The sequence below is a fragment of the Echinops telfairi genome, unplaced genomic scaffold (genome assembly GCF_000313985.2).
Source record: "Echinops telfairi isolate 266 unplaced genomic scaffold, ASM31398v2 ScPeMD7_443;HRSCAF=831, whole genome shotgun sequence".
In the NCBI taxonomy this organism is placed as follows: Eukaryota; Metazoa; Chordata; class Mammalia; order Afrosoricida; family Tenrecidae; genus Echinops; species Echinops telfairi.
In genome coordinates this window covers 17355377-17374889 of record NW_022104341.1, presented here as the reverse complement: position 1 = coordinate 17374889, position 19513 = coordinate 17355377, and the positions used below count along the sequence as shown (strand labels likewise).

The window sequence follows — 19513 nt, the reverse complement described above, 5'->3', positions numbered from 1 at the left end:
CTGTATCTTTGATGGCGAGTTCCAACCTTTTAAGACCCCACATAAGCCATGAGGATGCAGAGCATTATCTTTATGAACTATGTTATGCCACTTGACTAAGCTGTCCCATGATACTATGATACCAAGCTTTCAAGCCCAATAAAGCAATCCCATAGGGGGTTTGGTCATGTCTGGGTAGTATCCAAAACTGTGCCCCCTATGTGATTCATTATAGATAGGAATATACACGGGGGTACCCCACCAAAGAAACAAAACAAAACAGAAAAAAGCTCTGCTGGGCAGAGCTTTCATAGTATTCATGTTTTCCCGCTAGGCAAGCATCAAACAACTCACTCTGAGTTAGTGCACCCTGTGGTGTCTCCTGGGAAGGTTCTCCCTGGTCACAGTGAATTTTTTGTAAAAGCAGTTTCACTCAAACCTCTTTTGGGGGGATGGCCTATTTAAGAGTATAGCATGCGACTGTGAAATTTTGTTTCCTGCTCGGGACAAATGTCATAGAAACTGTTGTGATGTTGAACATAGCTTACAAGGACAGCAATATGGGAAAAACTCAAGTGTATGAGTGGTTTTCTCATTTTACAAAAAGGTGAAATGTCTGTTGATGACAAACTTCATTCTAGACGTCTGTCAACATCCCAAACGGACGAAAATGTCGACAAAATTCATATACTTGTGCTCGAAGACCAACAGCGGGGAACTTATCAGGACTATTTTGGAGCTTGGTTCAGAGAATTTTAACAGAAGATTTGGGAATGAGAAGGGTTGCTATGAAATTCGTGCCTTGGGTTCTAACTGACCAGCAAAACGAGGGTCTACTGAAAACATGCCATCCTTTGAAAGAATAGTTCCAAAGTGACCCAGACTTTTTTCCAAGGTTGTTACTGGTGAGGAGACATGGTGCTATTCTTATGACCCCTGAAATCAAACATTAATCAAGCCAGTGGAAGACAGCATCGTCACCTCACCCCCAAAAATGCTCATCACCTGAAACCAAAGATCAAGATGATGCTCATTTGTTTTGTTTTGTTTTGTTTTTTTGATGTGAGGGGGGTAGTGCATTTGGAGTTTGTTCCATCAGATCAGACTATTAATCAAAATTTCTGTTTAGGGGTTCTGAAAAGATAGCAAAACAGTGTGCGATGAAAAAGGCCTGGCTCGTAGCAGATGGGGGACAGGTTTTGCCACCATGAAAATATACCTGCTCACACAGCCATCTCGGTGCCCCAGTTTTGGGCAAAAAGAGCATGCCTCTCTTGCCCCACACACCTTACTCACGTGACCTTGCTCTGTGCAGCTTCTTTTTGTTTCCCTGAATGAAGAGGAACATGAAAGGACAGTGATTTGACGAAGTAGAAGAGGTGAAGAAAAAAACTGAGGGAGGAGCCATCCAACCAGATGAGTTTGAAAATATTTCTAAGAATGGAAGCGCAGATTTGACAAATGTATTAAGTGCAATGGAGAGTATTTTTAAGGTGATAAGGTTGTTTTGTAAAAAAAAAAAAAAATGTTAAATAGGGGAGGTGGGGAGGGGGGAGAAGCTGATACCAAGGGCTCAAATAGAAAGTAAATGTTTAGAAAATGATGGCAACATCTGTACAAATAAGCTTGATAAAATTGGTGGATGGAATGTTATAAGAGCTGTAAGAGCCCCTAATAAAATGATTTTTTAAATTTAAATACGTAACTTTGAAAAATTCCATTTTTGGGGAAACCCCTTCATATATGCAATACACATAAACATGTGTAGATATATGCCTACAAATATACCTCTATACACATAGCTATATTCTTACCTGCTCTATGCACTTAAATTCACTCAATGCCATCTAGTCAATGCTACTCATAGCAACCCTCAGGATGGGCAGAACTGCCTCTGGGAGTTTCTGAGACTCCTCTTTATGGGGAGTAGAAAGCCTCATCTTTCTTCCATGCACGTGTAAGGGGACTTCAAAAAGTTTCATGGGAGAATTCCATTACTTTTTCACCTATTTCTACAAACTTTTTGAAATTCCTTCATATATGCATATCTAAGGAACAACATATTTTGTTATTACTTTTGTTATAATTGTATATTTTAATATCATTTATCAAAACAGTTCGTTAATCTACATACTTTTTAGTGTCTTCATTTACCCTGGGCAACTTGTACAGACTTCACCCATATTTGGTATTGGCCTTTCTATCACCCAAAATAACAAGTGTCTACTGTTTAGAAAGTGATTCCCAGCCCCTCACCCTTTGCTCCCTGTTAACTATCAAAGACTGTTGCTTTTTGTGTGTCTACAGTGTCTTGATTTTTCAAAGTGAGATCATATCATATATGCCCTTTTGTTTCATACTTATTTCGCACAATACCATCTCCAGATTTATCTTTGTTATGAGATGTTTCATGTACTCCTCCGTCTGTATGGTTGTGTAGTATTCATCTGTGCGTGTACTGCATTTTGTTTATCCTGTCATTGGCTATTGGACTCTTAATTTGTTTCCATATTTTTGCCATTGTGACTAATGCTAAAATGAACATAGATGTGCATATATTATTCATATAGCTGCTCTTATTTCTCTAGAACACAAACCTAGGAGTGGGATTACTGCATCATAAAGTATTTCTATTTCTTCTTTTTAAAGGAGTGCCACACTGTTTTACATAGTGGTTGTATCATTTTACAATTCCACCAACAATAAGAGTTCCAAGCGCCCCCCCACACACACACACCCAACATTTTGTTCTTTCTCTGTTTTTGTTTTGTTGTGTTTTTAAATCATTGCCAGTTTTGCAAGGTTGAGATGGTCTCATTGTCGTTTTGATTTGCATCTCTCTAATGCCTAATGATAGCGGTGATGATAATTTCTTTTCTAAGAATTAATGCCCAACTAGTGTTAAGGAGTTAGAGATGGAAAAATCCATCTTCCAAACTCCAATTCTTGCAAGATGATAATCTGCTCCACTCCTCCCTTGAGTATACCGGCATTTCTCTGGGTTCTGGGAATTGCTGCAGGGTCCCACAGAATTTATGAAAGCTCAAGGAAATATCTCATGAGTTGGTTGATGCAGTTCAGGTCAAAGTCCAAAGGTCAGGCAAGGGTAAGCCAGATGCTAGGGCTAGAGGATGCACTCCTGGCTCTTATTGGTGGTGAGAGCACATCCCTTGCTGTTCAGTGGATTCACAGAGGATGGCATTGCTGGGAATCCTATTCAGAATTCCTCACAGCTCAATCCTCTTAGTATCTTCCCTACCTTTTTACCAGACCTATGCAGGGAAAGAGAGAAAAGACAGGGCTTTCTACTCCAGTAGAGTTGCAGTCTCAGAAACTCACACAGCAGTTCTACCCTGTCCTGTAGGCTTGCTATGAGTTGGCATTTACTCCATGGCACTGAGTTTACTCTGGGTATCGGGAAAGGTGTTTGGTGGGAGTTACATGGTACAATCAAATTTCACCCAAATACAATAATCTATTTTCCACCCTGGACTGTATCTTATTTATGAACTGGAGCTTCTGTCAAAATGTTTCCAATTAGCATTGACCTCTTTTTGGGGGAGTGGGGGTTGTGTGTGTGTGTGTTATTTTCATTGTGAGCTCATGTTTTGTTTTTTATCATTTTATTGGGGGCTCTTACATCTCATCACAATTCATACATATAGCCATTGTGTCAAGCACATTTGTACATATGTTGCCATCATCATTTTCAAAACATTTTCTTTCTACTTATGCCCTTGGTATCAGCTCCTCATTTTTTTCCTCCGTCCCTCATGAACCCTTGATAATTTATAAATTATTATTTTTCTCATGTCTTACACCAACTGCTGTCTCCCTTCACCCACTTTTCTGTTGTCCGTCCCCCTGGGAGGGGTTTATATGTATATCATTGTGATCAGTTCCTCCTTAGTCCCCACACCTTTCCTTACCCTCCTTGTATCGCTACCCTCATTATTGGTCCTGAGGGGTTTATCTGTCCTGGGTTCCCTGTGTTGCCAGCTCTTATCTGTACCCGTGTGCATGCTCTGGTCAAGCCAGTTTTGTAAGGTAGAATTGGGGTCATGATAGTTGTGGGGAAAGAAGCATTAAAGAACTAGAGGAAAGTTGTGTGTGTTTCGTCGGTGCTCTATTGCACCCTGACTGGCTCATCTCATCCTTGTGACCCTTCTGTAAAGGGATGTCCAATTGTCTACAGATGGGCTTTGGATCTCCACTTTACCCTCCCCCTCATTCACATCAAAATTATTTTTTTGTTTTGTTTTGGGTCTTTGATGCCTGATACCTGATCCCATTGACACTTTATGATCACACAGGCTGGTTTACTTCTTTCATGGGGGCTTTGTTGCTTTTTGAGCTAGATGGCCACTTGTTTATCTTTAAGCCTTTAAGACCCCAGACCCTATAACTTTTTGATAGCCAGGCACCATCAGCTTTCTTCACCAAATTTGCTTATGCGCCCATTTTGTCTTCAGCTGTAATGTCAGGGAAAGTGAGCATCACAGAGTGTCGGGTTAGTAGAACAAAGTGTTCTTGCGTTGAGGGAGTACTTGAGTGAAGGCCCAAAAGCATTGGCCTCTTACTAATTGTAATCAGCCAGGCTTTTCCCCAGGACACTCCAGAGTTTTCTTTCTCCTCTGAACTGTAGCATTACAATTGCTTATATCCGTTATAAGTAACAGTAATCCAGATAACCTTTAAACAGAGAGTGTGGTCCGTTTCACACCCTCTAATAAGGTCAGAACTTACTCCCATTCTTTTCCTGTTTGTTAGCAGATAATGCCCTCAAAAAAAAGATTGTAGAAGGGCATATTAATTGAGTATAACTGAATAGCAAATGTCTCTTCATGAAGTTGGTAGACCTCTCCTGTATGTCCTTTTTGATAAAGTGTCTGTTGGTATCCTTTGTCTATTTTTATTAGATTGATTGTCTTTCTGTTATTAAGTTGTTGAAGTTTTCTATGCAATTTAGAGATTAGACCCTTAGCTGATATATTATCACCAAAGATGTTTCCTATAGTTTGTTTTTTATTGTAGTTGAGATGAAAGTTTACAAAGCGAATTGGTTTTCTGTTCAACAATTTTTCACATTTTATTTCATAACTTTAGTTGCAATTCCCTCAGTGTAACAACTCTCCTCGCTTCCTTGTGGAGTTCCCTCTTTTTCTTTATCCTTCCTTCCTTCCCTTCCTGCCTGCTGAGCTATGTTCTTACCCAAATGCGCCCTTTTGATCTCGTATCAATGATTATTCTGAGTAGCATGTTCCTCACAATTTAAAAAAAATCATTTTATTGGGAGATCTTACAGTATTATAACAATCCATAAATCAATTATATCAAGCAAACTTCAACATATGTTGCCATCATCATTTCAAGACATTATCTTTCTACTTGAGCCCTTATTATCAGCTCTTCATTTTTATCCCCCTGAAACCTTAAGAAATATATATATGTTTCATATCTTACACCGTTCACTGTCCCTTCACCCACATTTCTGTTATTCGACGCCCTCTGGTGGGGTCTGTGTGTTATACGTCCATCATTGCTATCAGTTCCCCCTTTCTCCCTATTCCCCCCTCTTCCTCTACCCTCATGGTATCGCTGTTTCCACTACTGTTTCTGAGGGGTTTCTGTCCTGGCTTCCATGTGTCAAAAGCTCTTATCTGTAGCAGTGTACATACTCTGGTCTAACAGGTTTTGTGAGGTGATACTGAGGTCATGATGGGGGCTGGGGGGAAGACCATTAAAGAACCAGAGGAATGTTGTGTGTTTTGTCATTGCTATACTGCACCCTGGCTGAATCGCCCCTTCTGTGAGTGGATGTTCAGTTGTCTACAGTTGGGCTTTGGGTGGCCACTCTGACCCCTCTCCTTCACATCAATATAATTGTTTTTTATCTTCTGATACCTGATCCCATCTTCACCTTGTGATCACACAGGCTGGTGTGCTTCTGCATGTGGGTTTTGTTGCTTCTCTGCTAGATGGGCACTTGTTTAACTTTAAGCTTTTAAGACCACAGATCCTATATCTTTTAACAGCCAGGGACCATCAGTTTTCTTCACCACATTTGCTTATGCACCCATTTTGTGTTCAACAATCATGTTGGGAAGGTGAGTATCATGGAGTGGCAGGTTATTAAAACAAAGTGTTCTTTTGTTGAGGCAAGATTTAAGTAGAACCTCAAAGTCCGTCTGCTACCTTAATGATTTAAAATGTAAATATATGTACATATATCAATACCCCTATCCTTATATATTAATATATTTACATATGTACATACCTATGTTTATACATCTATATAATGGCTTTTGCCTCCTAGTTCGTTCTGTTTCCTTTTACTGTCATCCTGCCCCACTATCATGTTCACCTTTCATTCAGTTCTCAGTAATTCCTCTCAGCTACAATTGATCAAACCCCACCGTTCCTCACAAATTTTATTTTTCACGTACAGGCCTATCTGTTGCTTGGTTCTAAAATGATCCCCAGGGGTGGGTTTAGAGTCAGGGGTTCCACCAGTGTCTTATCACACAAATAAGGCTGTACTTGTTTATTACTTTGAACTTTGTTCTACATTTTTCTCCCATTCTGTATAGGGTTTTACGTACTCCTAATTTTAAACCCTGAGTTATCTTCCAAGACCTTTGCAGAGTGGTTGGTAGTGGTAGCGGGTCAGGGCGCCCTCTCGCTGTCGTCTCAGGGTTATAGGTTCTCTTTCTATTTCCTTGGTAAGGGTCATTAGTGCACATGAGTATTTAATTTTTAGGAAGTCTCAGTTATCTCATTTATTTCTCTCATTTTTGCATTTTTAGTTTTATTTGATACACTATTGATGCTGAAAAATTGGTCTCCTAATTTTAACCCTATATTATCTTTCAGGACCTTTATAGTTTTAGTGTCGACGGGATCGGGTACCAGGCATCAGAACACCCAAAACAATCATACACAGTACGCAATGGGACAAAACACTGGTCTATGCCGTTCCTATGATCCATTATGAATCAGAAGGTTGTGATCCATAGGTTTTTTAATTGGCTGATCTTCTAAGTAGATTGCCAGGGCCTCCTCCTGGTTTGTCTTAGTCTGGAAGTTCCACGAAAGCTTGTTCAGTGTCATAACAACACACAAGCCACCACTGACAAACAAAAGTTAGGTGCACATACTTGAATGTATGTGTTATCATCTATGTTTTATATTTTTACAGAAAAGGATTATTATACATATCCTTTTGTAACTTTTTTATTCATTCTGTTTGGGGGATTCATCCATTTTGAGTCACAGAAATTTAGTTCATTAATTTTAAATGCTGTAGGGGGTTTCCATTGTATTAATAAACCACAGAGTTTATTCATACCTCTACTTGGAGGCAGTACAATTGTCTGTTTGGAGGGAGGGTTGCTAATACAAGCAGATTTACAAAGACTACCCTTATATGTACACATGTCACATAAGGGCGTACCATGTAAGTAAAGTTGCTGGGTGGTAGAATTTCACATCTTCAGCCTTGTAAATCTTACTAATTTTCTTTCCAGAGTGGCTGACCTACTTATTCTATTCCTTTGAAATTTTATAAATGGTACTTTGCTTGTCTAGGTTTTAATATCACTGCGGGAGTTAATGAAGAAACAGGATTTGTGTTTGGAGGAAATCACTTAAATTGTGGTACATGGATGGATAAAATGGGAGAGAGTGACAAAGCTAGGAACAGAGGCATCCCAGCCACTCCCAGGTATTGTTTATTTTATAGTGCTGTTATTGTTAACACCCCTTTGAAAAGCCACAAACCTGTAGGATATTTTATTCTGTTAACCATCACGTCTTCATAATAATTCTGTTAAAATCACTCCCTCTCTCCCTCTCTCTTTCCCCTTTGCCCCTTCCCTGCTGCTGCTTGGGTTAACCCCGCCCCTGCCCACGGTGCACACACCACTCGCTGGGCCCGAGTCAGCAAGCAGAGTTGTGTATTTCTTGTTAGGTTCTCGTCAACGGATTCTATACAAACACCTCAGAGAAAAGTTTTATAATTCATTACCACAATGGTTAAACATTTCTTAACCTGAAGAGCTTTGGTTGTAAGCATGTCATTGTGGCCTGTCTTTTGTAGATAGGGAAAAGCACAAATTGTTCTGTCCTTTATGAAATCATTTCGCTCTCTACTGAGCCTTTCTATCCCATGATGTTTCCTATCTTCTGTCTCAGAGAGTGTTCCTTTTTGTTTATTCCAAATGCTAAGAACAGTCTCAGGATGATCATTCTTGTTTCAAATTTTATCTTTACTCATAATTGTCTAGAAACTGAATTATGTATTTTTCTTTTAACATGCTTCACAAATTTCTATATGACTTGTTTATTTTGACATATTTTTTAACTCTTAGCCTTCCTCTTTTCTACATTAAAAATTAGCTTACAAATCTTTTCTAAAACTTTTTCACTTTTCCCAGCTTTCTCCAGTCCTCTTTCCCATTTTTGCTGTCTTTCTCTAGTACTCGGGTCTCCAGATAGGAGCCCTAGTAGCGTAGCAGTTACAAGTTGGTCTTCAATTCGAGAGTCAGCAGTTCAAAACCACCAGCTGCTCTGCAGGAGAAAGATGGGGGTTTCTACCCCTAAGAACAGTCAGTGTGGGGAAGTCACGGGTTGTTCTTCTTGCCCTAGAAGGTCGCTCGCTATGAGTTGGCATTGACTCAGTGGCAAGGAGTTTGGTTTGGTTTTCTGGTTTCTAAAGTGTCTGATTTCTTACTCCTACCTCTTTTCAGATTTCTTTTCCTTTTATTCCACCATCCTCATTCTACTGCAGAGATTTTTTTTTTAATTTCTCTGTCAAGAAAGTAAGCAATTGGAAAATAATAAAAAGTTTCTTATATAGTGCACATTCCTGTGATCTGCTTTGCTTTATAGATACTTCCTAATGTACATTAGTAACTTAATCCATCAAAAGTAAATGTTTATGTTTTTTAAGTAGTGCTTTAAAGTCTCCAACTCACAGGATACAATTTATTTTTCATTTTAGAGATGGGTCTGCTGTGGAAATTGTGGGCCTGTGTAAATCTGCAGTGCGCTGGCTGCTGGAATTATCCCAAAAAAATATCTTTCCTTATCAAGAAGTCACAGTAAAAAGACATGGTAAACTGTTCATTTTATTTCCAACGATATTTGAATGTACTTTTTATATTCTCAACCTAATTGTTTGACTCACTAGGTTGATATTAGAAAATCCTTAAGAGGAAAGAAAAGCAATACATTTACTCATAGGAGTATTGTAAACACTACCAACCAAGTTTTTAATAGCAACATTAAACAGGTGTAAAAAGTAGTTAGTTATCAACTCACTGTGCTTCTCTCTTCCCTCAACATGACTATGAACTAGTTGTACTTCTGTAAACAGTTGTGAAATCCTCACAGCTCTTTTTCTAGAACAGTGCTGGCCAATAGATATACTAGTGGCTATAAAATTTAAAATCGTCTGGTAGCCCCATTGGGTCCCTACATTGTACAGGTAGTTTATGCTCTACCGTTTACCCGAAGATTGAAAGTTTGAACCCACCAAACAGGACTGCAGAAGTAACAAGCTGGCTCTTTGCTTCCATTAAGATTACAACCAAGAAAACTCTATTGGGACAGTGCTGCTTCACCACGAGTCAAAGTCTGCCACTGATCGCAGCTAACAAAGTCATCATTTTAAGCATGAAAAGATACAGATGAAATTAATTATGATCATCTATTTTAACTCTCAGCACGTATAAAATATTATTTCAACATGAGATCAATATAAAATTACTTGTGACACATTTTACATTCTTTTTTGAAAGTACTAATTCTTCAAAATCCAGTTTGTATCTTACACTTAACAACACATCTCACTTCAGACTAGTCACATTTCAAAAGCACAGTAAAGGAATTTTATCAAACATGTACAAATAATTCTAGCAAATAAGTCAGAGATACTATTTTGTAATGCAAAGAAAGATTTTTTTAAATTTCAGAGTAATGTCCTTCAGGGGACTGACTAAGGTTTCAAAAGGTAGGTAATTTGTTGCTTTCATGTAAATAAAAATGGGTAAATACCACGCTGTGGCTTCAGCTGTAGGTCTGGATTGATTTCATTGTTTAAAACTGCAATGTCTTTCATCATGTTTCAGGAAAGCTTGTCGCTGTCTCCTATGATGAATGGAATAGAAAAATACAAGGCCACTTTGAAAAGCTATTTTATGTTTCTGAAAATCCTTCAGATCCTAATGAAAAGCATCCTAATTTAGTTCACAAGCGTGGGATATACAAAGATAGTTATGGAGCCACAAGCCCTTGGTGTGACTACCAGCTCAGACCAAATTTCACTATAGCAATGGTTGTAGTAAGTGCCTTGTTTGTTCTTTCTTAATTTTTAAAATGCTCTGATAGCATTTATTTCCATGTTTTTAAATCCGTTTAATGACTTAAAGTACACTTGCATTGTTTACTATTTACTTTTGCATAGTCTTTCTTAATTAATGAAGTATTATTCTGTCACCTTAAATGTGTAACATTTAGTATTCTGAAAAAGAAAATAATGGCTACTGACTAATGAAGTGCTTTCATATCATGGCACAGGTAGCAAATAATGCTGTTTCTACAGTACCTGTAGTACCAGGCAAAGGGCATTCCACTGCTTGTGCCAGGTCCCTTGCTTGAGTTAGCCCTAGACCCTACCCAAGTCCTTGGAAGCTGAGAGTGTTATGTTTCATCACACCTGTACCCGAGTGTGCCACGCTGGCATTCCACAGTCAGGGTCACAGCACCCTATTGGGAACCTCTGGACTGGTGAACTACTCTTTGTTGTATTGCTGTAAGTAGTTCTGTCCAGCCAAGAACTCTTGATTCACTCCTCATCTCAGCTCTCCTTGGCCTGAAAATAAACTATAAGAAGAGTAAATAGAAAAGGTATAAGCTCTGCTATTCCTGCAACTATTCGTTTTATCAAAAAAGAGTATTAAACATGTTGCCAAAATTATAATAGTATTAAAAAATTCAAAGGTAAACAAAGGTAGCTTTACATTTGATTTTCTTTACCTATTAAAATTAATGCAATTAATTACCAATATAGTCTCTCCTGTTCCATGTGACAAGGAAACTTACTCTTCCTATAAAGAGCAAATTCTTCCACTTTATGTTATGACCCCAGAAAAGAAACTATTGTAAATCTTCTGAAGCCTGAAATACATTGTATTCTGCCTTCGTGAAGCTCAGCAGGTGGCAGTTTCCTTTGAAAGCAGTACATTTTCTTGAAGCAATACAAGGAAGTCATCACCTGTAACAGCGTCCCTGCCCAGTAAGGCTGAGAACACACCTCCAGGCATGCCTCCTAGAATTAGCTCTAGTTTTGTGCTTTTCCAACTTTGTGCATAATAACCATGAGCGAAAATGAATTCTTCAGTGATCTTACAAAGTTTTTTTAATTTGTTTTTGACATTGATTAGGCCCCAGAACTCTTTACTGCAGACAAGGCATGGAAAGCTCTGGAGATTGTGGAAAAAAAATTGCTCGGTCCCCTTGGCATGAAAACTTTGGATCCAGAGTAAGTTGGAAAATAAGTGTTGAGAATGTTGCTGGTAATATATTTTGTCCAAATATATTGATATCAACCATCATTTTCTCCTTATCAATAAAATCTCTAAAATTGTATTCAGTTATAAGAGCTGTAAGATCCCCCAATAAAATGATTTCTAAATAAATAATATTGCAGTCAAATTGAGTTTTTTTAAAATACCTTCTCTATCTTCATTAAGCATTTGTATTCCAGAGCTTTTGTTTATCCTGTTGTTTAATAACCAAGACAAAAAAGAGTTTAAAGTCTATAGAAGAAGTCATGAATATTTTCTAATGTTTTCTAATGTTTATTTTATTCTGACTGTAAAAGTAATACAGATTAAATTTTTTTTAAAGTAATGTAGATTGTGGACATTGGAAAGTACAGAGACATATAAAATAAAAAATGTCTTATAATTTCTTCAACTAGAGATAACATCATTGTCATCTGGTATGTTTCCTCAGCCTCTTCTGCGCATTTTGTTAATGGTTATAGAACCATACTATGTAGACAGAACCAAAGGTTCTGGTGGCACAATGGTTAAGGCACTTGACTGCTAACCATAAGGTCATCAATTCAAACCCACCAGCCTCTCCATGGGACTATGCCCTTGGGAACTCTTGGGGCCATTCTCCGTAGTCCTGTGTGGTCGCAGAGTCAGACTGATATGACAACAGTCTCTTCATGGATAGAACTGTGTATTCTCTTCTTTTAATTGAATGCTTTACACAGACATTTCCTGTGTGAATAAAGAGTATTTGAAAACTTCATTTTTTTCTGCTGCATGTTATCTCATATCAAATTTTTGTTAAACATTTAAATTACATTTATTTTCATGGAAAATTATTGTAAATAAGGCCACAATAAACATCTTTAAGCATAAAGATTTGTCTCTAGATTAATTTTTTTAGAATAAATTGATAGGGGAATTACTAAGCTTAAGAGAATGGATATTTCCTTTTTCATTGAAGTAATACATGCAGACAGAGGATGTATATAAAAATTATTTGTCCCTTGTGGCATCACCTACCTCCTTCTACTGCTGTTTCTCAGAGACAGTTATTTTATTTTCCCCAACATTTCCTTTTGTGTTTCTGGATTATATGTGTATGCAGCTGTTCCATAATTTCGATATTTAAATCTATAGTTCCTTTTTACTGTATGCATACCATATTATGTTTTATTTCTTTTCTAACTTTTTTCTTGAGTTTTTAATGATTTTTCTGTTCCTTATGATGTTTTCCTTTACAGCCTGATTCTCATCATCAGCTTTCTTTCTTTCTTTCTTTGTTCAGCTTGCTTCTATATCAGGGTATGAGAAAAGCCCATCTCAACAGTTTGTAGATTTATTTCTACCTTACTGTGTACGCAGTTCTGTCCTCAGATACAAAATTTGATACGTGTATGTCTATGAACCTTTTGAGGTGTTTCAGTGGAGTTGGGAACCTACCAGTGAAAAGTAAACCCCACAGTTAAGGCTCACTCATGTGGCAAGTTCTGTTTCTCTGAGAAAAAAGAAAAGCCATAACTTCATCAAACCAAGAACATATACCCCAGTATTAGCTAATACAATAAGTTGACAGCATTTTAATGAGCTTATAAGTGTGTTTTAAGCCCTATATGTTATGGCACTGTGTGTATTTAATTTCTCATTGTAATCTGAAAATGTGAACATTTTAATTTTAAAATAACCATATTTGGAACTTAAAAAAATTATCTTGCCAGTTAATAATAATTAACAAAACCTCATATTTAATGTTCACTCATAAAAAATGTTTACTCGTTTTAATGTATATTTTAATTGCAGTATATTAAGTATATGTATACATATAGTTTTAAAATATATATTTAATATTTTAATTACCATAATGATTTTAAGCTTAAATAGTTGCCTTTAAACCAACTAATATTTAGTGTCAGAACAACTGCTTGAGTACTAAAGTCCCTGGATACTTTATATATTTTTTCACATTAGCCCATAGATCTTCATTAATAATTTTCCTAACATATTATTAAAGCCTTTTGAACTTAGTAACTAAGTGTGTGCTTTTTTGAAGATTGGAGGGCAAATAATCTGATTATTTCTCTTTATCTTTGGTATTGGGAATTTTTATGTGCTTCTTATATCTTGCCTTTTGTTTAATTTAAATTTTGATTCTTTTGCAGTGATATGGTTTACTGTGGAATTTATGACAATGCCTTAGATGATGACAACTACAACCTTGCTAAAGGTTTCAATTATCATCAAGGACCTGTAAGAATCTTATTTTTCTCATCATAGTTTTCAATTAAAGTTATTTTGTAATAATCTTAGATATTTATATTGCTTTTAAATTTTTACTTTTTAATTATCCTTTTTAGGAGTGGCTGTGGCCCGTTGGTTATTTTCTTCGTGCAAAATTATATTTTTCAAAATTGATGGGTCCAGAGGCTAATGCAAAGGCTGTGTTTTTGGTTAAAAATGTTCTTTCCAGACATTATGTTCATCTTGAAAGGTAAGTGAGGGGCATGAAGCTTCTATATAATACATGGAATATATTAATATAAAAGTAATGCAATGTTTAGTCCATTTGGTAAATATTGCATCTTAGATAGAACATCCCCTAAAACTCAAGGTTATATGTATACTCAAGGTATCCCAATGAAATTCAAAACCTACTTTTTCTTCCTTGCCCATTGATTCTTCTGTATTTTAACTGCTCAGATGCATGGAAAGATCAATTTAAAACACTATTTTCAAAGAAGAAACTTCAAAATTGTCTAGAGAACAAACAAAACTATGCAAATTGTCCCTTGTGTCCTGAGCGGAAAGTATTTTAAATTTTCGGTTGGGTTTACTCGGTCAAATCATAGTATAAGCTACAAAACCATCAGAACCAGCTCTCTCCACTAAAGTATAGTCTCCTGAATTATATATAGCAATTGTACTTCCTTTAAATGTTTTATTTGTAACGGGCTGCTTCATTCAGAAATATAACTTCCCAATTAATCCTACAATCTTATACAACATTCTGGGCTTCTCTAGAGGACTTCTTTATCTTGGACCCTAAACTCAACTTACAAATTAACTATGATTATATTTTTCTAGTGTAGGTAAGTAGTATAACAAAAAGACTACCATTTTAACATTTTAAAATATGCTATTCACTCACACTAATTATATTCACCATTTTGCACTACTATTACCACTACCCACCTAATTTTTTCAGGTAGTTCTTTCCCCATCCTTAGATATTTTTCTCTTGTAAATTCATTGATCAACACCCTGTGAATATTTGAGTAAAAGCCTCGTTCTCTCTCGGTGTGCAGCTCTCTTCCCTTGAGTACTCTAGCTCTTTGTGGCTCACAGGTTTTGATCACCTGCTCTGGGAGACGTTTGCTGCTGTGAGCTTGACCTCCTATCTGTTGGGTTCCTGGTATCTGTTCTGTGTTCCGCTACCCTCCCATCCTTCTTCCCCACATTGCTCTATCCCACCCAATGGCTTAGCGATGCATTTTTCAGAATAGGACGAGAAAGGGAACATTCTTACACTGGTATGGGTATGTAACATGTTACAGTGTCCAAATCTAATTCTGAGTGGCATTGTGGTTCTTTTATTGTCCTTTAGTATGGTAATCATATACACAACCTCAATAATTTGGCATTTTACTCAGAAGTAGCTTGAGCACTTGGAAACAAATAAATTTCTTCTGTTTCATGTTTCTCTATGATAGTTAAGAAGAGAAGTACCTAGCTGATATTATTATTAGTGACTCTCCAAACTATCTCCATATTTACCTGAGGGGATTATGTTTTTCCAATTTTTATTCTGAAATATTTGATACCTACCAAAGAGTATATATAGCATAGCTATGAGTTATAAAGCATAATACTAAAACATGTTCCCACAGCCCAACTTCAAAGTAAAACATTATAGATTCTATATTTTTATTTTTAAAAATGTTTGTCTCGTGCTTAAGGGATTGCATTGAAATTAAGAATACATTTGAAATGCTAATAATGCTATGTTCTGAAAGCAGGAACTAGACAAACTATTTAGCCTCTCTCTGTCCCTTTGTCCGCTCTATAAATAGAAATAACTATGGAACTTATTGCCATGAGCTGTACATGAGATACTGTACAGAAAGCACTTACTATTGGAACATGAAACATTTACAATAATTATCAAATATTACTTAGTAGAATGAGATATTAGCATCTAAATTCAAACTATTTTTAGTTAACCTTTTTCCTAACAGTGATTCTCAGTGTTCCTTCATTATTTCTTAGAATTGTTATACTGTTATAAATATCAGACATAATACCGCTATATAATTATAACTTGAGGCTTATAAACTTAATGTAATGACTTGGAAAGAAATAAAATTAGGCCTGAAGATATTTGTATGATGATTTCTTCTATTTTTTTAATACATCAAGAGATTCCTTAATATTTGAAAGCCTTAAAACCCAAGAGTATCAAAAGAAAATTTCAATGTATAATCTTTGTATGTGCCATGTCTCATATCTCTTTAGGACTTTCTGTTTTGTTTTGTTACACATGGCCATATAGGTTTGTTGTATATACTCAACTTACTGCTATGGGCTCAATTCTGACTCATAGCAACACAGCGGTCAGAACAGAACTGCTCCTGTGGGTTTCCGAGGCGTTAATCTTTATAGGAGCAGGAAACCTCCCCTTTCTCTCACAGTGTGGATGGTGGGTCTGAACCCCTGAACCTGTGGTTAGCAGCTCAATTCATAGCCCACTCTGCCACAAGATATGAATTAGATTATATCTCATTATGTCTTTTTTTTTCTTTAAGATCCCCTTGGAAAGGACTTCCAGAGCTAACCAATGAGAATGGCCAATACTGTCCTTTCAGCTGTGAAACACAAGCCTGGTCAATTGCTTCTATTCTTGAGACACTTTATGACTTATAGTTGATTCATGAATATTTATTAAGTATGCAATCACTTTGTGTTGTAGACTGAAGTTCACCATAGAATGTAAATGGAAAATCCTTGTATGTGCAGACTCCAGTCAAAATCTTACTTAATAACCGTACCCATTTAGAGACTGTCAAAGCATTGGTTTTTAAAAATTTTTCTTGGTTTTAATGTACAGATTTAGCTTTTAATTTGAATCAGAAAGAAGTCTTACCATTACCAATGTAATGTTTTTATTTTCAATTCAGGAAATTCAAGTGCCTAGAAATCCAGAGTTTAAAAAGAAAAATCATGTAATCTCTTGTTTGTACATAAACAGAAATAAAACCTAAAAATCTAATAATGAAAGAAATGGGAAAGGTATCTTTAAATTGGTTTTTAAGTTTTCTTCAGTAACCATACATACTGACCAGACTCGGCTTCATCACCTCATTACTATAGTATTCTTAACACATCGCACACTGCATTCAGCATCAGCTAGATTAATGTTTTCAGTGATGGAAGTATCCACCTACAACATTTGTTCATGAATGAAGCTATTTTTTTCACTAATACATTACTATGTGTTTTTAATATAATAAATGCCAGTAGGATTCTTAACATGATTTACTTGTGCTAATGATGCATAGCACCATAATTCATCTATGAAAAAAACCAAAACAAAAACCACAACATTAGAAAACTGTATTCCCAATGATGAGGGTAGCAAATGTACAAATGTGCTTTATACAATTGATGTATGTATGGATTGTGATAAGAATTGTATGAGTCCCCAATAAAATGATTTTAAAAAAATGTATTCCCTAAAAACAGTATTGTAAAATTAGTCCAATTTAGTTTCCTATTATGAGATTGTTTACCTCTTCAAAGTACAGATTGTTATTTATGAAACTTTAAGGGAAAATGAATGTTATATTAATTCTCTAAAACTTAGCAACTATTTTTAATTTGTCTATAAAAGTTAATTGATAGAATATAGATTATTCTAAAGTAGATACTAGCTTTATGTTTGCCCAAACCTACATTGACAAGTTTAGAGAAAACTGAAATAAATTTAGAAAAATTTTAATATGAAGAAAATAAATGAATCCAGTAGTTACAGGAATTCAGTAAAATCTCATGAAATGTTTTTCATGTTACATTTTTTTAAGATTGCTTAAATGTGAAAAGGATTTCAAAGCTTTTATGAGTTGACATTTTATAGTACATATTTTCTAAATGGACTTGTTTTTCAACGGTAAAACCTGTTCTTGAAAAAATACAAACATAAACTCATTCTGTCACTATAATTTCACTGTTTTGTGTCAAGAAGACAATTCAATTAGATCGTTATGCCTGGAGCTGGGAACATGAGTGCAAAAATTGAAAAATTGTTCATGATTAGTGTTATATTTATAGTTGATAAAACAATGGTAGTAACACTATTTGCAGTGAGAGGAAATCTAGTTAATAATCATACCCAATAAACTTAACTGTCACTCAAAAAAACAAAAATCAAAGGTAAGATGTCACATACAAGGCTCTAAGGTTTGTCCTAAGATTACTAACACACTCTCACTCAAACTGACCCTACTTTAGAAATTATTTTATTGGATTAGATTTGGGAGTTCCTATTCTAAAGCAAATTAAATCCTAGAATTCTAAGGATAATAATCTGAACATCATCTATAAACACATTGTTTTCTAAATTCCCTTTCAACATTGGTCAGAGTATAATCTTAAACAGTTTATAATCAGTAAAGAGAAATGAACTTCAAAGAAAAAGGAAGAACTTCCTTGAGTAGAAGAATCATAAGCTCATTAAAGATTCATGTGATTATATTACTCTAACTTCTATATTAAAAGTCATTAGTGAGGTAACAGAAAGTAGGCATATTTAACCAAAGTAAGAAGCAATAGCTGACAATTAGATAAGACAAAATATAATGAGATGACAATTATGATAATGTGTTGCAGGAGAAACTTAAACGGTTCTTATTCTTAATAAGGAATGTTAATGAAAGAACATTGTTATATTTTGCATGGATCACTTTTAAGCTTAAGAAGGCATGTTACACAGTGTTTTATCAAAAGTAGTTAAAGCTATATAGTTTTAGACTTTTAAAGAGAAACATGTCATTTGACTACAGAACCTTTAGATAGAATGCTTTATGCTTGAGTGATGCTAGATGGCGTACTACTATATTACATTTCAACAATGAAATGCTTCTGTATCTTGCTTCTTCGCTAATCCAAATCAGTCTTATTCTGAAACACGAGAAGGAAATTTGCAGTGTAACTAGTAGGCTGTGATATTTTAATAAATTTTCAAAGATAATTGAGGAAACATGAAACTTGTTCATCATATCTGTGTCTACAATAATGTGAGTCAATTATAATCCATTTCTGATATGTCTTCTGCAGCTCTCTGCAGCAGACAAATGTCATTTTTATGTTTGTGTGCCAAGAAATAAAATTTTTTCTAAAGGACCATATTCTGCTCATCGTTTCATTATTAACCGATTGATGCTCATCACTGTGTAGATGTTCATCTACATGTGTAATGATTGTTTATTTGGGGTGCTTGCCTTTTCATGGTATCAGGGTTTGTAAGATAGGACCTGTGGTGGCCAAGAGAGGAGGGAGAATTTTAGGCTGTTTGGTCATTTATTTAGCCATTCAAAATTCAGAAGAAAACAATTCAATTGCATAGTGACTCTATAGGAGAGTATAACTGTCCCTGTGGGTTTCTGAGACTAACTCTACTTTGGGGCTTTCTACTCCCACAAAGATTTAGTCGTGGAAACCCACAAACATAAAAATGGCAAGAGGAAGAAGACCCTCCATGCGTGGATTGGTACAGTGGCTGCGACAGTGAGCTCACACATAGCATTGTAAGGTTGGTGTGTGACGGGAGTGTGTCATTCTGTTGTACATGGAGTTGCTAGAAGTCCGAAGTAAGTCAATGGCAACTAACAGCAAGAGTCCAGAAATTCAAGGACATTAGATGACATCAAGATAATAACACAATGTATTTAAAATGTTTGACCTCTGTGAAACGCTGTGAAACT

General features: G+C 35.9%; 1 protein-coding gene across 1 annotated transcript in view; it reads left to right on the top strand.

Moving 5' to 3' along the window:
- Positions 1-18933, top strand: part of AGL (amylo-alpha-1, 6-glucosidase, 4-alpha-glucanotransferase) — an 87354-nt gene extending 68421 nt beyond the window's left edge. The window contains exons 28-34 of the mRNA XM_004699235.2: positions 7567-7702; positions 8981-9093; positions 10110-10321; positions 11424-11521; positions 13700-13787; positions 13895-14028; positions 16340-18933. Coding sequence (XP_004699292.1) covers positions 7567-7702; positions 8981-9093; positions 10110-10321; positions 11424-11521; positions 13700-13787; positions 13895-14028; positions 16340-16457 — 899 coding nt within the window. The 3' untranslated portion in view covers positions 16458-18933. The remainder of the gene's footprint in view (positions 1-7566; positions 7703-8980; positions 9094-10109; positions 10322-11423; positions 11522-13699; positions 13788-13894; positions 14029-16339) is intronic.
- The last annotated feature ends 580 nt before the right edge of the window (positions 18934-19513 follow it).